Source organism: Thalia democratica, chromosome 8 (genome assembly GCF_965202585.1).
Source record: "Thalia democratica chromosome 8, ktThaDemo2.hap1.1, whole genome shotgun sequence".
NCBI classification, from domain to species: Eukaryota; Metazoa; Chordata; class Thaliacea; order Salpida; family Salpidae; genus Thalia; species Thalia democratica.
The window spans coordinates 24,335,987-24,356,244 of NC_139172.1; the positions used below are offsets into that span (position 1 = coordinate 24,335,987).

At 25.9% G+C, this 20,258-nt stretch overlaps 1 protein-coding gene across 1 annotated transcript; it reads right to left on the reverse strand.

Annotated features, from left to right (window-relative positions):
* Positions 1-572: 572 nt before the first annotated feature.
* On the reverse strand, positions 573-13,630 carry LOC145843047 (myo-inositol 2-dehydrogenase-like). The gene is made up of 11 exons (XM_082950514.1): positions 13,531-13,630; positions 12,973-13,096; positions 12,559-12,629; positions 11,811-11,919; positions 11,309-11,430; positions 11,084-11,170; positions 8,615-8,751; positions 7,248-7,354; positions 5,726-5,778; positions 5,256-5,389; positions 573-614 (listed from the first exon to the last, which is right to left on the reverse strand). The coding sequence occupies exons 1-11, from the start codon at positions 13,628-13,630 to the stop codon at positions 573-575; spliced, it is 1,086 nt and encodes a 361-aa protein (XP_082806640.1).
* Positions 13,631-20,258: the final 6,628 nt, after the last annotated feature.

The window sequence follows — 20,258 nt, forward strand, 5'->3', positions numbered from 1 at the left end:
ACAATACAAGGTTTTCTAAAAATTAAATTTCATAACTGAAAGACTTAGAACAAGACTTGGCCTAAACTCCTTTAGGTATTTGGGTCCAAGACTTTGATTTAGTGTACCAGAAAATTAAAAAAAAATTGAAAAAGATGAGTTTAAATGTGGTTATAAAAATTTTCTATTTATTTGCTACAAGAAGTAAAACTGGAGTGCTTTTAATTTGTCTGATTATATTGTTTTATTGTCTTATTTTTTTGTGCACTTGTGTATAAACTAGACTAAATGTATATTTTGTTTTCATTTTCGATTACTGTATAAATTCAAGTTTGAATATTTTATGTTATTTATTTTATTTTTATTATATAAAGAACATTTCTGTTGAGACCATGTACTTTTTCTAATTTGGCTTAGTTTGAGAGAAATTATTTGTCAGGTTTTAAATATTGATCAAGATTTGTGTTAACTTATTGCTAACAATAAATTACATTAGTTTTTCTTCTAGGAGTTTGTTGTTTTGTAGTTATTTGTTTTTAATTTATACTGCTTAATGATATTTGCTACTTAAATTACGGCTAATTTTGGAATCACTATGGTGGCAGCGATATTATAATTGGATTGTTGCTATTGTTGTTTCTTTGTCAGCAGCACTTGCTTGGGGATTTGAGCTTCAGGATTTTTCCAAACTATATATGGTTTTTAATGTTGAGATTTAACCTTGTGAGTGTTTGCCAAACGTATCACGAGGGTTTTTTTTCCAATAAATGGTTAGGGGTTAGTTGTTTTTTTTTGTTAACTTAAAAGTTCTACTTTATTTTTGTTTATAGATAGATTTAGTTTTATTTGTTAATTAAAAGTTAATTTTTTGTCTCAATAATTTTATAGAAAGGGCAGGTGGAATAACACATGAGTTCAAACTCACTCACTTGACCTTCAGAAAACGTTTATTGTTGCAGAGGGGAGAGTGAAATCTGATGTTTATCAACCTTAAAAATAAGCAACAACTAGTGAATTATAATTCATTTATTCAAAAATCTCAAACTAGCCTGAGTTGTAGTAATTTAAGCTATATATACATCTTAAAGATCTTTTTGAGCATTTTATCTTAAAGCCACACTTTTTTTTGTAAACTGTAAGTTCTAAGTTCCTTGGCGTTTATTTGAAACTTGGTTGAAGTTTTTATGATTATGTAATTTAAGATAAACAAGAATAAATTATTTTCCTATAACTTTCCCCTGTAAAAATTTAAAATTCTATTATTCTAAATTTAACAATTAGACCTGGGTCTGCAAATTCTTGCTCCCAAGCAAAAGTAAATATAATGGTAGACAAAAATTTATTAGGAACAAAAATTTAAAAATGTTAGTTTTTTTAAAATAACTTAAGTCATAAAAAAGTTTTAGTTCTGTATAACAACGATTAAAATTTTTTAAATGCAAGTTCTATTTCTTAGAAAAATTGTTTCAACAACAAAAGTGCTTACAAACTAAAAATTATAGTTTTGATATAACTGTTCAAAATATAGTTTTAATTGTTTGCTAACAAAAGATCCTAGTTAAGTAACTTCACTGGAATATAAATAAAGACAAATTATACAGTAATCTTCCTTTATTTTACCAACTTATGTTTCTGTGTGTCAACGAATCAACAAACTTCAACTGGGTTCTGTAAAAAAATAATTACTGTAATGAGAGAATAGAAGCATAGAATAAAGTAGGTGTATACATGTTTTCATTAAAATAAGATATTTTCTACAGATAATAGTTATTAATAGGTAAAATACTAAATATTAAATCCGACTGTTATAAAACTATATAATATTTATGATTATTAAGTCTAAAATAAGTAAAGTAAGCTAAATTACACAACAAAACAACAAAGTATAATATAAACAAACAACTCACGTTAATGAGAAAGATAACTGATTTAAAATTTATGGTCGTTAACTAATGAAAAATACATTTATTGCAACTAATAATTACGTCAGAATGTAAACGAGGTTATTTAAACTATTTAATTTGTGTTGCAAAGATCATTAATTTAGTTTTTATGTAATCTATTTTGAACAAAATAAAACATTAACCATTAGATAGAGAATCAATAAAATTTAATAAAACTTAACGACGGTGAAGGCTATAAAAGTCACAGAAACTCGATGTAACATGTATATTATATATTGAATGTTTGTAATGATTGAATCAAAGTTATATAGAATTAGGAAGCAGATTTAGTTCAAATGTAAAAATCAAAAATGAAAAAATTAAACTTTAAGAAAAAACCAAAACACAAAAAAAAAACTGTTATTGGGCTTACAATGTACTGACCAATAATTAATTTACAGCGACATACATAAAATCATAATTAACTAAATTAAATATATATTGTATTTTATAGTTAATAAAATAATTAGTTGGCAAAGTAGGAGTCGGCTGTTTAATTTAAATATCCCATACAGATATTTTAAATATTTAATAAGTAAGTTGTGTTATATATAAAAGTTAAAATGTAAAACAACAAGGTAGTCATATGCTAAGTATAAACCAGTAATTTTAATATAATGTGTTAATTTTTGGTCAGCTTATTTTACTTAATAAATAAAATACTTAAACTCACTAATTTAAAGTTTGATACATTTTCTATAAAAATTCAGAAATTCTTAAATATTGTGATTTGTGATTACACTATTTTTTTAAAGAAAAGTTTTTCATATAAAATTTCAATTGAAATTAATTAAACTTGGCGTTAAGCCTTTTATACTTGAAAATTAAGTGCACACTGCACAGTACACTACGCACACACAAAAGGGATTGTTTTAAGCTTTTAACTTTGAAACTAACCCGCGATATGTAACCACTAAGTCTACATGTAATGATAATAGTTATTTTCGTTAATTAGTGATCGTTAGTATTGTATCTAATTATAAGGGTATATAGTCAATAAATACTAGTTTAATTTAGATGCCTTTGAATAAAGCTTTTGAATCACTAATAAAGCAAGTCAAAGCCTGATGTGAGATAAAAATTTTAGGACTTTTTTTTTTTAATTGAGTTTCATTTATCTTGGACTTACAGTTTATTTCAAAAATTTTATCGAAATTTTTTTTTAATACTCTAATGAAAAATAAAAAGGTTTTTATGTCATTTATCTCATATTTTAGAACTTAAAATAAAATTGTTTAAAAATAGTTTGATAATTTCAAGTAACACTTGTAACTAGTTTTTTTGACAAATAGATGACTACATAACAAAGCTAGATATTTATTAGTGAATATAGTAAGACAAATATATAGTATCAAGATTTTTAATAAAAACATAAAAAGTATGAGTTTTTGTTTGTTTTTCTTAGTGCATGATAAAAATGAATCAAAATTAGGTTTTAATTAGATTTCATATTATGCTTGTTCTAGATAAAATAGGTTTAATCCAATAGTTTTTCAGCATTTAAAGCATTGTTTTTATGAATTTTTATTAAATTTATAAGAATGTAAGTTTATTTTTTTTTCTAACGTCCGACCACGAAAATAATAATGACTTTAAATTTTTTTTAAAGTTTTGAATACTTTTATTTTTAGCTATATTAATGTTTTAGAAAATATCAAAGGATGCTGTAATACAGAGGCTTACTATTCTTATAATTTTGACTTATTTAATGTAATTTTATTATGCCACATTTTTTCACTTTCACGCAAACTTGTTCAATAATCTTGACTGGAAAATTTTTACCAGTAAATCACTCTTGGTTTCATGTATTTAAAAATAATTTGACTTTACTTTTTCTTTATTTTCGTATAACTTTTTATAACTGTTGTTTTTATTATTTTGATGTTTAGTTTTAATGTAGATTAATTATAACGTGAGTAAACTTAAATGGTTTTAGTTGTTACTGTAATTGCTTTTGTTCTATTTTAATCTGTTGATTACTTTATAATTACTTGGTTACTATATAATTTTGTAAAATGTTGTCTCTTGTCTACTGATGAGAATCGCTCGAAATATACCTACTCTTATTGAAATTAAGTGTCTTGTATATCTTATTGTATGATTTAAAGTTAGTCATAAATAGGACATATAAAATTAAATATGACTGCAAGCTATTGTTCACAAAACGTTGTTTGTTGTTGCAAAGTGCAGATGTTTTTTTTCATTAAAAAAACAAAATATTTAAATTTTGATAGCTCAAGGTTCTAAGGTTGAAACCTGTTAATATACACATATACAAAAAAAAAAGCCCTCAGTTACATTTTCTGGTGAGTTGTGATGATAAAAAAAAGAACTGGTTTTTAGTAATATATGTTTTTTTGGTCTCCATTTTATAGGTTCCAATTTTGTAAGCAACTATACATTTTATTTTAAAATAAAGCTTAAACAGTCATAAACTTCTCAATACGCAGAGAACCCGCTGAGAATATGCACCTATGAGAAGATAGATATAGCAAACGCTGACTGGGGAACTTTATTAAATAAAAGGAACGAATTAAAATGTTCATATGTTCATTAAAAAAAAATTATTTTATAACATAAGAAAATTTAATAAAAAAATAACTATTTTAACTTTTACAAGCAAATATTAAAACAAACAAAAGTAACCAATTTAAAAATTTAAAACATATGGCGCTATTTGATTTGATAAACCTAACTTATAATTACGTCACTAAACGATAGTTGAAGTTTTCTAAATAATGAAAGTATTTATTTAGTCTATTGTTTTAATTGCAAGATTTGTCTTTTTTTGTTGTTCACAAATTTTACAAGCCTGCTAATTGTAAGTATGTTTAATTATTTAAGTTTTAAAATTTATAATATTATTATGTAGCTTATATTTTTCTAACCTTGACATAGACTAACCTGGTAATTTTATGATTTTTCTAAGTTGATGGCTTTAAACTATAAGTTTTTTTTTTACTCATAAATGCCAGTTTAGCCTAATGTCTTCTTGCATGTTTAAATATTATTTTAACAGGTTTTATTCAACTGATGATCTCGTTTAATTTAGTTCAAACGATAGAAACATTGTTTTGTTAATAAAATTTAAAAATTTGAATTGATCATTCTCCTTGTCATTAATTCGAGAACTTTTATTGTGATTTATAAAGTAAAAAATACACAATAATACGTTTTTTACAACTAATATATTTTCAAAGTAGTTATTCTAAATATGTAACATACTAGTTAATTTTAAGTTTTTAATAGCTTTCAGAAGTATTGCTGTATTTACAAATATATTTTATTTTATCAAAAATTTGCAATAAAACATCATTCAATTTGGTTGAGTATCTTTCCATAATTTTGTTGCATGTACTCCTTCACATTAATAATTTTTCCTTCCTTCCAACTGTCCTCTGCCGCTTGACTCAGACAAGTCGCTTTAATTGTGTCCGACGCTTTTATCATGCAGTCTGTTTCATCTCCTGTGTGAGTAAAAAAAGTTGAAGATATCGCATAAAAAAATGTTTTTTTTTTTTAAATATTGTAACAAAGCAACGACATTTTTAACTATCAAGTTTGTAACCGTACGACTTATGAGTTTCTAATCTTAAAGCTTTTAACAAATTTGAAAAATTTAACGAAAAATCTACTTTAAAACTAAAATTAAAAGATAAATTACTCAACTTAATAAAAACAAAAATTTTTACATGTTAATTACTGATAAAACTAAATTTGCAGCTAATTTTAGTTCTTTAATATAATTAGAAAAATATTATTTCAAAAAATAAAACCATAGATAAGTTTAAATAAAGTTTTACCTCTAATTAAAGAAAAGAAGTGTTTTAATTCTTGCTTGTAAGCATCAGCATATCTGTAATTTAAACATTTTCTTTTGATTATAATTAGTCGTACATCCGAATAAAAATAGAACATTTTAAATCGCGGCTGGTTTAAGTTTGAAAGTAATTACCCTTTACAAAATGAATAACGGTTAAAGGTAGTACAAAATCATCAAGAAAAACTACTAAAACCGAAAAATCACAATAATACCACACTTAAATGTTTTGGCGGCAAGAAACTCAAGCTAAAACATTGAAAAAAACAATTACTTACAGCCTGTTGAAATAATATTATAATTTTTATTATTAATTTTTTTTTAAATCATCAATTATAAATTCCCTCATTATGACTTATTAAAGTTCTACTTAAAACTAAGTTTTCACTGGTAAAAAATTTGAAAAACAAAAAAAGCAAAACTTTAATAAATGTAGAAAAGTTAAGATAAAAACACAATTTTATAAGAAATATAAATAATGTAGCTTTGCAGCTACGTACTAGGCTAAGTCTCAATAAGGAACGGGTCTAAATTGCACAAAGACAAAATTGCACGAGGTTACTAAATTGCATGAGAGGACTGAAATACACGAAAACAAAATTGAACGAAGCCCAATGTGCACAAGGGAACAAAATTGCACGAGACGATTTTGCACCAAAGGTCAACTTTGCACGAGTTACATTTTTTTTGCACGACAGTTAAAAAGCAAACAGAAAAAAATAGATAAAAATAAGAAAAAAATACTAAATAATAATTAAATAAAAAAAAGTTACTGACCGAGGGTAAGGGTTAGGGGTAACAGTGATGTTAAGAAAAAAAAAACTAATAAAATTTATTATTAAAAAAATAGTTTAAAATTAATCTAAAAAATAAAAGCTACCGACCGAGGGTGAGGTTAGGGGTAACAGTGATAATAGAAAAAAATTAAATCAACAAAGAAATAATAATAAATTAATAAAAAAATAAATAAATAACCCTTGCAAAAATTTCTCCGTGCGAAATTTTCTGCTCGTGCAAAAGTGACCCTTCGTATAATTTTATCTTCGTGCAATTTTATCCCCTCGTGTAAAAGTATCTTCATGCAATTTTGTGCACTCGTGCAATTTTGTCCCCTCGTGCAATTTTGTACGCTCGTGCAAGTTTGACAGCTACCCTTTTAATAATAAGATAACATGAACTTTTTTACGTAATCAGAAAAAAGTTTATATAAGCTTTTATTTTAGTTTTAAATAGTTTTATTACTATTCTATATAAAATTATTTTTTTTAAATCAAACTAGCATTTACATGTAATAGTTAGAATTCTCTATTTTAGTTTTCGAATATTTCAGAATTTAGTCGAGACTTTTAAAATATTTTCTTTTAAGTTAGTTAAGAAACTAAACATAAGTCATAATTTATTCTGTTTTAACCACATTATCAGGTTTTATAAATACAAGCAGCATTTCAGTAAAAAGCTTATTTAAGTTAAATAACAATTTAAACAAAAAAAGCATGTTGCACAACCTTGTAACAAACGAGAAATGAATATCATCCTGCTTCATCCCACCGTTTATTTTCAACGCAGATTTTCGCTGGTTGTCGCTTATAACATTACCTTCACTGCCATATACCTATATATATATATATTGTTTAACTTGAAAATTCAGTATTATAACTTTACACAAAAGTGTATTTTAAGCTGTTTTTTAGAAGTACAATCTCGACTTCTATTGAATTTTTACATTTTAGTTCCATGTTGTTTTAGATTTTTAGTATAAAATTTTACTTAAAATATCTTTAAATTGTTGTGTTGTTTATACATACATATAGTTTTTGTAAAAATTTAACGAAAACATTTTTTATGCCGAAATATGACACTTTATATATGTTATTATTAATCTTAAAGGTTGTCAAAAAAGCAGTTGAACAAAGAATGCGAAAAGCAGTACAGTAAGAAATTTTCTATCTATATAAAAAATATTTTTTAAACTACTACACCTAAAAAAATTAAAGCAATTATTTCTCCTAAACTTTAACCATAACTTTGTTTTAAAAATAAAGAACTATGATTATATTATTTAGAAAGATTTTTTAAAGTTTACAGTACAAACAAAGAAACAAATGAGTAGAATTTTCATTGAAAACAACGTTTAAATGCGTACTTTAAGTACTGTCACTCTCCATTGCTCTGCTTCGTTTTAAAGCAACGAATTGTATTTACAAGAAAATCAGGTTACACTCTGTGCCGCTTACGCGGTAATTGTCTCTTTTTTACTTTCTTCTTTTTTCTCAAGCGAGTATAAATTCAACAATCGCGAGTAATGACGACTTCTTTTAGTTTCTACTGCATTGCAGCAGAATGAAGTCAGTGCAGCTTTTCGCTGCACTTAAGTTTTAATGGTTTCAATCTTGTTGTCGAGTTGATTTCGATTTTAGAACACTTTTTGAGTTTGGTTTAAATATTTAGTTTTTAGTTTCTTTTATTCGAGTATTGTCGTCTTTTAAAAGAATTGATAATTTGGTTTATTAGTGTAATGTTGTGCAGTATTTTATCATCTTTTCGTTTCGCAAATTCATTGTAAATATAATCATTATCACAGATTCGAACTAAGTTTAAATTAGTATAAGTAACTGATTTATCAAACCTTTAGTAAATAGTAAGTAATTCATTTTAGTTTATTTAAGTCGACTATAATTTAAGCGTTATCTTGGGGCATCTACTATACAAGTTAGAGCGCACGTTGCTTTATAAACCAGGCCAATAATAGCGTATAAGTAGAATCCTCGGCTAGCGACAACTCTACTTTGAGCAGTAACTTTAGTACAGAAGCTTTCTGCTTGGTCTAGTTGAAAAATTTACACTTTTGTCCCAAAAAATACAAAAGACCTACTTGTACGGTTTGGTCGTAGCCGAACCTGCAGTCTCTTGATATGTCGATGTGCGCCAACACACCAGAAGGAAACTTGAGAACCACCATGACCGTGTCAACATCGTTCAATGCAGCAATTTCCGGGTCATAGACGTGCGCTGGTGGACAATTGAAAACAAGATTATTTTAAGTGTTTAAATTAAAACTATTTTTTAACTATTATAGTGTTTAACTATTTTTAAGTGGTCCTTTCGTCATTTGATTATTTTTTGTTTGATTTCTTTAAAGTATTTATATTTTAAAGTTTGCTAAACAGTTTTTTATAAAAACTAAGTGAAAATTTTTTTTTAAACAATCTTGGAACCACGTTTTAGTTCAGTTTTAAGTAAAATGCAGCGACTACAAACAACGAGTTTGGTATATAGGGTTAAGCTTGGAAATATTTATGTACTTACTTTTTTTATATGTTTGACATCTGCTAAAACTGAATATGTGATTAAAGTATTTAAGCATGTTTCAGTTTACTTTTTCATGGTGCTTTATCGAGAACAGGTCAGAACAGCACGGCGTCATTTTAGCACGGTGCGTCACTTATGCATAGTGGCTCACTTATGCACGGTGGGTCACTTTTGCACGGCGTAGCTTTAGTACGGTGGTCTTTTTTGCACAGCATCACTTTAGTATAGGGGTCATTTTTGCATGGAGCGTCACTTTTGCACGGCGTCAGTTTATCGCCGAGTGTAATTTTTGCACTATTACTTTGTTTTCTATTTTTGCTGAAGCGTCTTTAAGTTTTTAAAATTTGACTGAGCGCTTTTTTGCACAAACCACACCTTTTAAAACCTTCATTTGAAATTTTTTTGTTAATATATTTTTTGATTAGGAATATTTAAAACTCTGTTTTATATAAAAGACGTGTTTAAAAACAAAATTAAAAACAAAAATTAACACGCATTAGAATCGTAAAATATTCAAACTTAATTTTCAACTTAACTTTGGAAGTTTTTTAAATAATTTTTTAAATTTATTACAAGTAAAATTTAATCTAAAACAAGTTTATTTTGAATGAAGCTAAATTTAATACTTAAAACAATATAGTTGTTTCAAAAAATAAAGTATAAAATTTTCAAGTTTTCTAATTAACTTAACTAATTAGGGTTATTATTTGAAAAGTTTTCTTAGTTTTACTAAACTTTCTAGTCTAAAAAGATTAAAATTAAAACTTTAGTATGTTAAGATAATTATATTACTATAAGGTATGAAGATTTAAATAACATTATTTGTAATTAGAATTAGGAGAAACAAAATTATAAAATCAAAAAATAATAATATACTAAAAGTCTTTAAAAGCATACTTTTATTTGTTTTTAAACAATTTTGCTACTTTTTATTCTTGATTTTTTTACAAAGTTTTGAAACATCTCAGGTTTTATTTAATTTATATAAAATATGTTATCGTATTGATTAGTTATTAAATACCTTTACTATCTTATCGTATTATTTATTATTTGTTTAGTTCAAACTGTATATTATTATTTAGTAACAAACTTGAACATTTTAGGTTTGATATTAAATAGTGTTAAAATATTTAATACTATTACATCTACAAAGTACAAAAAACGAAAAAAGGTTTTCCTTAAAAAACTAATAGACAAATTAAAAAAGAAGCTTTAATTTAAGTTTAAAAACCTTACAAATTTAGATTACTAACATTTATTGTTCATCAGTTTAATAAAAAGTTTCATAGATCCTCATATTAAAAAGCTTTAGTTCTTCCAAAAATAAGGCTCCGTGCAAAAGTGACCCACCGTGCTAAAGTGACAACCTGCAAAAGTGACCCCCTAACTAAAGTGACGCACCGTGCTGAAATGACGCTGCGCAAAAGTGACCCCCCGTGCAATTTTGACGCCGTGCAAAAGTAGCTCACGGTGCAAAAGTGACCGACTGTGCTAAGGTGACGCACCGTGGTAAAGTGATGCTGTACTAAAGTGACGCACTGTGCTATTCTTGCCATTCTGACACCCACCCGATTTGTCACACTGTAGCAATTACTAAAGTGTAAACGTACTAGTTTATTTAGTAAACTTTATATTTGATAATGCTTTGAAATTTCGAAGAAAATACACATATGGTAGTGTGTATTATTTTAATAAATTAAATGTTGTTTTACTGGGTTTTAAATATTTAATTTTGCAAAATTAACTCTGTGTTTGTTTTTATGTTTGTAGGTTTATTTTAATTTGTATACAAAAGTACTTAAAATTTTAATGTAATATTTAAAACTTTTTGGATTTCAGATAATAAAACTAACTAATATAAGTAAATTTGTTCTTTAAAAATATTTAGATTGTGTATGGAAAATTTTAAAACAATTAGTTTATCTTTATAAAATACTCCTTTACATTTTTGACTTCTTTTAAAATAATATTACATTCTATTACTTACTAAAAAAGGTTTACATCTAAAACCTAGAAAATAAACCAAAAATACCGATAGAATAAATTGTTTCTGGATCTTCGTGCAAGATATTTCTGAGCATGTCCAAATCATGTACAATACAATCATGAAAAATTCCACCTTAGTAATCATAAATAATTAAAACAGATCAAACTAGTTGCGACAAAATAAAAGAATAATCCTGTTCACTAAAAATGACGTATGAAATTAACGTATCTAGTTTTTGTTTTTTATTGTTGTAGACATAATTAAAAGTACCTGAAATTCTCAGAAATCTCATAGGCGGCTTGGGTGAGTCTCTAGAGCAAATTTTGATGCTCTGAATGGTTCCAACTGCGCTTTTGTTTGCCAGCATCGACTGTATTTGAGGATCGAATCGTCTTAAAGTTTGTAAAAGTGAAAAATATCATTTATATCTAATTTTTTTTCAAATACTAATCTTAAATGTAAAAGTTTAAAACTAAGGAAGTGAAATAAAATAGTTTTTAATGCAGTAAGTAAAACAACAAATGCTGTTCGTTTAGCTAGTACATTGAACTGCACAAACCTTTAGTTGTTTAAGCTTTAACTGCCCAAAGAACAGTATACTGCAGTATTTAAAAAAAATAAAATAACTTTTATGAAAATCATATGAATGTTTAAAAAAGAGTTACCGCAAAAAATAACCTTCAGTCATTTTTTTTTCAAAAGTATACAATTAGTTAAGTATATAATGTCTTTAGATATAGTAAAAATTGTTTTAAGAAAATTTTAAAGACACCTGTTAAATGCACACAAAAGAACAACTTTGTTTTCTTCAGCCAGTTTGTAACACTTGGCAATTGTTTCAATGTTCCTGGCAAGCGGCTTTTCACACAAAACGTGTTTACCTACAAATATTCATAAGACAAACGAACAAGTTATTTTGAAAATAAATACTTTACTATAAGTTAAAAGTTTCTAAAAGAATAAAACTTAAGTTATACTTAGTTTGTTTTATATAACAAAGTATTTCTACATGTAATGAAAGATTGTAACAAGTTTGTTTTAAAAACTGTTCAACCTGTTTATTTTAAAACCCAATAGTCAGAAATTAATTGGTAATATAGCATTAATTAGGTAGACTTTACACAAAGTTTTGAAAGTTTCAGTATTAATGCGTTGTTACTAATAATAAATATCAGTTTTGATAGAAAAGGATAAAAAACAAACTATACATATAAAGTTCTAAGTTTGGTTTAGGGTTTTGTCAAATGCGATAGTCATGCCTATAATCGAAGTAAATTAATAAAAAACTTAAACAAAACGTCAGGTTTGTTACATAAAATGTAAATTGTAAAAAATGTTTGAACGAAACGACGAGTTCAACGGAAAATGATAACATTCTTTTTAAGTTAGTAATTAAAAAAAAAACCAAGTAATGAAAAAAATTCTAAATAATGGTCACAAAATGTTTAGTTCAAATAGAAATAGTACAAAAAGTTCAAATACGTATAACACTTAACAAAACGTGTTGATTTTTAGCTTACCTGCTTTGAGTGACATGATCAAAATGTCCTCGTGTGTGTCGGTCGGAGTGCAAATGATTACGCTGTCTGTGCTAAATTTTTAAACAAATGTTTAACAAACCACAAGTACTATTGTAGATAAGTCAGTTTGTTTGCAATAGGTTACTCTATTTAGTGAAAACTAAAATACAGATGATAGAATTAAACAAATACTTAAATTTTTACAAATAATAATGTAAAAGCTTCAATTTAATTTTTTTCTGAGATAAGATGTGCAAAATACCGAATTAAAACAAAAACAAAAATTTTTTAATTAGATCTTATTTAAATCAAATTACAGCTGTTAAACAATTCCGGTTTAAAACCTAAAACTAATAGTCATTATATAGTATGTGTTTATTTATATTATATAGTCTAAAATAGTGTTTTTAAAACCTTTCGTCCTCAATCACTTTCTTAAAATTGTTAAAATGAACTATTTCAGTGTCATTTAAGCCTTTCTCCCTTTTAACTTTTTCTGCATGTTCCGTATCAGCTTCAACGATGTATGATAGCTTGACTAAAACAAAGTTGAACTAGTTAAAAAAATATATTTAAGCGTTTATTAAGAATAAGAGTTAGTATGTTTTTTTATTCAAACAAAACTTTTTTTTGCTTAATTTTCATCCGTAAGAGTGTTGAAAGTTAAGACAAATACGAAACAATGTGTTAGTAATCTTTAAATTTATATAGTAAAAGTTGTCACTAGATTTTACAAGTTTTAACTTGTATTAAAATTTTGGTCTCGTTTTTCGAAGTTTTGACCGCTAAATAAAAAAAAAAAACAGCAATATTGAAAACTAGTTGAAGCAAAAACATAGTAACAAATATTTTTCTCTATCAAAACTTTCCATTTCGACTTGATTAAATTTTCAAAGCATTACTTGGCGCAAAAAGTGATCAAAATGTTTCCAGCCCGTACACAGCTGTTTTCAAAAGTGTAAAACAGCTCACCATTTTGAGAAGCCATGATGTTGGCGAGGTGTATCATGCCCATCCTTCCCAACCCGCACAAAACCAACGATTGCTCGGTGTTTTTCGGTATCGTGTTCATTTTGAAATTTATATGTTGCTGAAAACAAAAACATGCTCTTACTTATAAAAAGGCGCACGATAAAGAAGCCAGTTTGTTAGTACAAAGGACTATTGGAAATTTAATAAAGCTAAAGTGATGTCTTCTCAACTATTTTTCAAAGCTGTTAAGCTAAAATCATTTATACATACTGATTACTATACTGCTAAAAAGGCTTTCCACTTTTCTGTGTTGGTGTCTCAATATATGCGAACGCCAAGTTTTTTATTAAGTTTGATAACTAGACTGCATAAAAATGTCTTAAAATAAAAACATTTATTTCATAGGCACGTATTATTTTCACAGACTATATGTTTTACTGTCTCTTAATTTTGGAAAAATGCCAATGTATACTTATTCTTTTTTGAAATCAATTTCTAACAAACAAAGACTTTACACAAAAATAATACTTCTAAACTATATTTTTGTTTTTTGTTCCTAGTTCAAAATTTTTAGTTACGAAGCACTAAACCTGCTTAGATTTAATTTCAATTAAGACAAAAATATATAAAATTTTTATTGTAAAATAAAAAGCGAAATAGTAGTTACAAAATTTCTAAAAGTAAATGTTTGCAAAAAAGTTTAAGGAATTTATAGCTAGTGTTACTTAACTTAATTAAAATAACATAAGCATTGTAGCTGTTTAAAAGTTCCTAATTATTCTATATTAATTATTCTATAATTATTAATACTTTAGTCGTTTTAGACAATCTTAATTTTTTTAAAGCATTAAAAGTTTTTTGCAACGCAGTAAATATAATCATAAAAATTTACTGAGTAGTTTTACCAAAAAAACTTTACAGAAAACACTAAATTTGCAACTAGTTATTCTTGTTATAATTAATAAATAACTATAAAACTTATTCGACTAGTGATAATTTTACTCTTCGTACACAAAATATTGTTGAAATAAATATCCTTGAATTTAAAGAACAGTAAATTTCTGACAATTTGACTTAAAATGAGTAATATTCTTATTTTATTAAAAAAAAATTCTATTAAATTTATAATTTAATAGTTTTGAACCAGGTATGCCGATCAATTGAAATTTTTAATACTTTTTTATTAAACTAATTGTTTATAATTTTAGCTTAAATATTTAATCAGCTCACAAAAATTTGTCTTACGAAAAGTAATAAAAATAATAAAATTAAATTGAAAACGACTAAAATTATTTATAACTATGAATAAATAAATAAAGTAACAAAAGCAATAAACTAAAAATAGAGTTAATTTAGAAATTTTACTAAATAATTTGAAGAAGTCTAAACAGTCAAGAAAAACTTGTTTAATCGATAGTTGGTTGCATCAAAAATTGGAGTGGAAAACAGTTGTTATAAAACGTATTTCTACTACATGTTAGAAACGGCGAACTAACAAAAAAAAAAATTGTTTCTTTTCTACTGTACTTTAAAAAACAATGTAGTTATTTATAATCAAATAACTTTCTAGATAGTAAAACTCGATTAGTTCTGTTTTAAAAAATGAAGTTTTTGGGGTCTGAATTTATTGCTTTACACTTTTTGGTAGATAAACTTTCTTAATAATATTTCGTTCATTTAATTAAAGGCCAAAGGTCCTTTTTGCTTTTGTTGGTTATAAACAGCAATTACTCCTTTGAAACTCATTAAATAAAAATCTTTTTTTTTTTTTATATGACAACATATAAAAACTAGCCAAAAATGTTTTTTTTTCTATAATTACTTTTGCATTTAAATTTTTATGTTTAAAAGTAATTTAACCTGCTACTTAATAATCGTTCTTTTTAAATCTTACATATATGTACGTGAACTTTTAATATAATTATAATTGAAGTTTGTCTTATAAAAATAAAAATTATTTTTTACTTTCTTTTAAAGTTTATAAGCTTAATCTCTTTAAAACAAAATTTCCAGTAACAGCTCAATAGTGTTAATAAAGATTAAATAGTTATTTTCTTTTTTGCCACAAAATTCAAGTTTATACCATAAAGTAAGTAGTACTAAGCTTAATATTTATCAAGCTACTTATTAGTCAATGAGCAAAACAAAGTCTAATAACAAATTTAAGTTTATCGTTTGTGTACCAAGGATTAGTATTTATTTTAGCATCGTGTTTCTTTATTCAACTATCTAGCTTAAAAAACTTCTCAAGTGTAAAACATAGTTATACTTATTTTTAAACGAACACAATTATCTCACAAAATATGCTAGCAAATAACTTCTGAAACAAATAGATACTAAATTTAAACTTTGATCCATAATAAATTGAACAAAACTGTACTTAGTTTTTTTTAATTTGAACTTTGTTTCAAAACAATTGCAAGAAATTTATAAAAATATTAGACTTTGAAGCTTATTCCCCTTATCATTAAAAAAAAAGTTTTTTTCTAAAACTTTTTCAAAATAAAACAGTCATGAAAAAATTAAATTTATATTCATATTGACTATTAGTAATCTTAAATTTTAGTTAAACCCAATAATGAACTTTGATGAGTCACATTTAACATGATTTTTGTTGTCACAAGGCGTCGCTTTATATTAAACACACAAACGTGTTTACTAAGAGCAAACTTTAATATACTTGTGAATGATTGACTTATACTGCTTTTATGCATTTGAGGTAATTCAATAACAAAAATAATTTTCTACGTTCTCTGCAGACTTGAAAGTTTTATTTATTTTTTGACAAACCACTTAGTTTGATGGACTCTGCCTGAAATTGTTTGTTGCAAGAGTTTACAAACAGTTTTATACTGTTAAAATTCATACAAATATTGTCTGTCAAATGTTTTAAATTTTGAACTTCTTTAATTTAGATTATTTTACAACTTTAATTTGATATCTAATTTCTTAACAAACGTTAGTAAAGATTTGTAAACAAAGTACTACTTTCCTTAACTTTGTCCTTGACAAGACGTTAAAAGGTATTCGTGGCTCGATAACTAAAAGGTTCTTCGTGCACCAGGTCCTAGTACTTAGCTTTTTCAGTACTTTTTTGTCGTTTAATAAACTTTTTTTAATATTTGCTGATGATAGTCTAGAAGTACCATGGCTACTCGTAATTGTTTTAAATATTGTCTACTTTCCTCTGCATCAAATGTTTGTTGTAAATAAACAACTTATCAATTTTGATAAAAAATATTAGTTTAAAAAAATACTTTTGTAGTTCGATGTTTTTTCTTACTCAGCTAAATAAGTGTTATGTACAAGATTTTTCAAAGAGTTATTAGTAGAATAAATTGGTTTATCTAAAGTTTTATATCATTGTGTAAAAGCTTTCATACTTGAACAGCCATTTCAAAAAATACACATGATGTTTTAATAGCTTTTTTAATTTCGACTTTACTTAACTAATTTTAGTTACTTTCACACTTTAATTGGTATTGTTGAAAACGTAATTGAAACGTAATTGAAATCAAATAAACTATGAAAACATTATGTGTATTTCTTTGAAAAGGTTTTTTTGATTTCAATAAACGAAATGCTACCCAAGATATAAACCTTTGAATAAACTTAGAAAATGGTTACTTTTTTTAATGATATGCATACAAATTAAGTTAGTCGAGATAACAGCGTGATTGTAATGTAAGAAATTAAGATAAACTCCACTTTAGATTTAATTATTTTTTTGCATTAGTTACTTTTGGAGACTGTTTCGAAGTGTAGAAATATGTTAAGGCCTAAAAATATTGAGCAAAAAATAATTGATTTTATTTTACGTTGATTTTATTTTAGAAAACGAGAAAATTAATAGTAAAAAGTAACTGCTTTAAAAAGAAGTAAAAAAAAAACAATATAAATTCATAAAATTTTTCTGAAACTTTTAAATGACTGTTTTCAGCTTGTACGAAATAGTTATGTTTTAACTTTTTAATATAATTAAAGCTACATATATTATTCATAAAATCATATAAAAACGTTATTTTAAGAGTAAAAAACCAGACTTTTAAAGTAAAATTTTCAAAACAATGTCGTTATGTTTATCTAATGAAATACTATTTTATATTCGTTATTGAAATAGTAAAGTTTCTAAACTGTAAAAAAAAACATGTATAGTAAATGATTTTTACTAGTTTGTTTCTATCAAAAACTAAATATCATTTTATTTTAGATTTTCAAAAATAGGGCAGTCTCCATTTTTGAGTTTTAGTAAGTCAGGGGTAATAAATACTAAAACGGCAAAGTAGGGGATGATTTTGAAACTTTAGACAGTCATAAAATTTTAACTTTTTAGCTTACAATTTTATAACTTTATTTGACTTTTCTATGATTGACCCTGAAAGAAGATAAAAAAAATCAATTTCGCTTAATCAAAAATATAAAAATTAAGTGATTAAGACCCCTCTTAGGTTAAGGGTCGGCAGGTTGTTGGTGGCCGCTGGCCTATTTTCAAAAATAAAAATGTTCACGGGCTGCACTCGTGGTTTAGTTTTTTACTCTTCATTGAGGACCCAAAATATCTTTTGTAAGATTCGAACTTTCCATAAGCTTTACCTAAGATCTTTTTTTTTGATTTTTACTTAAACCTCAAAAAAAAGTAGTGCAAATATGATAAAATTTCTTTCGGTGACCACATTTGCATAATAGTGGGCCGAACTTTTACGCTTCATTCGCTGCATGTAGCCCGCGGGCTGCAGTTTGCCGACCCCTGTCTATTTTAAGGGCTTATTTGACTACGGCTAATCTTTTATTACATCAAAAAATAAGTTATTTGAATCATTCTTTCTGGTAGATCAGCATTACCTACGTTTTAAATAACAAAATATTAAGTTTCAATTATTTTAACAAAATTTCAAATTATGGAATATCTGCTGTATAGTTTAGTTTATTAAATGAATTTGTTAGTAGTAAGAGTAGTACAGTATTAACAATATAATATTTAAGTTTTTTAAATCATCGTCTTTTGTTCTACTTGCTTGCTGACGAAGAATTTAAAAGTACTCTAAGCAATAATAATGAATGTAAAATAAAAACTTTGTTGATTTTTTTGAAGTATAATAACATATTTATGTAGCAATTAGTAGTAGTTTTTTTAGTAATTCGTTTTAGTCAAAAATACAATCCTGCCAAAAAAGTTCTAAACTAGAAACATAGAAAAAGGGAATAAATTAAACTTTTACAAAGAAGTCAACAACAAATAACCTACCATCCTATTAACTAGTTTTTTATATAATAATTTAATTAAGGAGCAAAAACATGTTCGTTAAAAAAACTACATAGCTTTTACTTGTAAATGCAAAAAAGTATTAGATGAAGGTTAAAAGTATTATAGATTGAGTTTTTCTCTAAAGAAATAACTAGTTTCTAAATAAATTAACACTATAAAATATCAATTTTACTTATATGTTAACTAAAAGTTTTTTTTAAATTTAGTAGCTATATCTTGTTTATGGGAAAAGTTTTAAATATTTTATAACACTATTTTTACAAGTAAAACAACTTTATTCATAATATAAGTTTTGATTAGCATTGCTTTCAAAATAAAAGTAACTCCCATATCTCAATAAACTTAACTCACAAAGCTAATTGAGATTTACTATACACCGAAAATAAGAGTAAACACGAAATAATTAACAACAGTTTATAAATAACAATGCAAAAACAAAAAAATATTGCAAAAGTTAAGAAAAAACTAACTAGAACAAAATTTGTTAAAAAAAAAACCTTAACTTATAATAATCAAACTGGCAAACAAATTAAAATTTAAATTATCAAAATGTTATCACTCCAATTGCTAATTTGGTTACTTCGAAACAACAAACTACAAGGCTGAAACCGACACCGTCCTCAGAACCGTCGAAACTTATGACCATGCCGCCGATGCGGATACCTGACATGATCGACGAAAGAAACAGTCACCGCTTGGTGGTAATGAGGAGCAAACTGTACACGTTTGGAGGAGCGACTCGAACCTGCGAGGTGTTTGAATGTTCGAGCAATAGTTTTTCTCAACTCAATTCATAACTTCCAAGAGCGTTTGAAGACAAGTTCAGTGGAGCCGTAGCGATGGGAAGCAGCACTATGGTCTTTTTTGAATGTTCGACAAAAACTGCTGTGTTTGATTTGGATGCAAATGAATGGCGCGAGGAAGAGTTTGGAGTTACAAAGAGCATCGAATGATTCAATTGTCTAAAAATGCCTAAGATTTGATAAATCAACACATTCGTAACTTTGTTAGATGTTTTTTAGAATTTTTTTTAGGGTATGAACTTAGTTTTTGTTTTCGAAGCAAAACGAACTTTAATATAAAGTTTTAGAGCTTACAAAAGCTTGTTTTTTTAAAGTGCTTCAGCTTTTATCGTTGTTTAATTGTTACAAACGAATAAAAACAATCCTTTAAATAAGCAACATAATTTTTTTGTTATGCTTAATTAGTTTAGTATTTCAATAGATCCTTTAATATTTTTAGGTAAATGTAATTGAAAATGTTTTAAGAGTGTCATAAGGTCATTATGATAGTAACAAAAGTAAGCTGCAGCTTTTAAACTTAAAATAAATCAAAAATGCTGGTAACTAAAATACACTTGGTTTACTTGTAAACAAAGTGAAGTATAACCTCACCTTTTAAAACATCTTTTTCTTCTTAATAAAAATAAAGTAAACTTTAGCTGTTTTTTTTTTCACGAATG

Excerpts from the sequence above, each read along its gene's own strand:
- LOC145843047 (XM_082950514.1), bottom strand. The coding sequence starts at position 13,630 with ATGAACACGATACCGAAAAACACCGAGCAATCGTTGGTTTTGTGCGGG. Across the intron at positions 13,097-13,530 it reads CATCATGGCTTCTCAAAATG|TCAAGCTATCATACATCGTT; the intron begins GTGAGCTGTTTT and ends ACTTTGTTTTAG. Across the intron at positions 11,171-11,308 it reads GAGATTTCTGAGAATTTCAG|GTGGAATTTTTCATGATTGT; the intron begins GTACTTTTAATT and ends ATGATTACTAAG.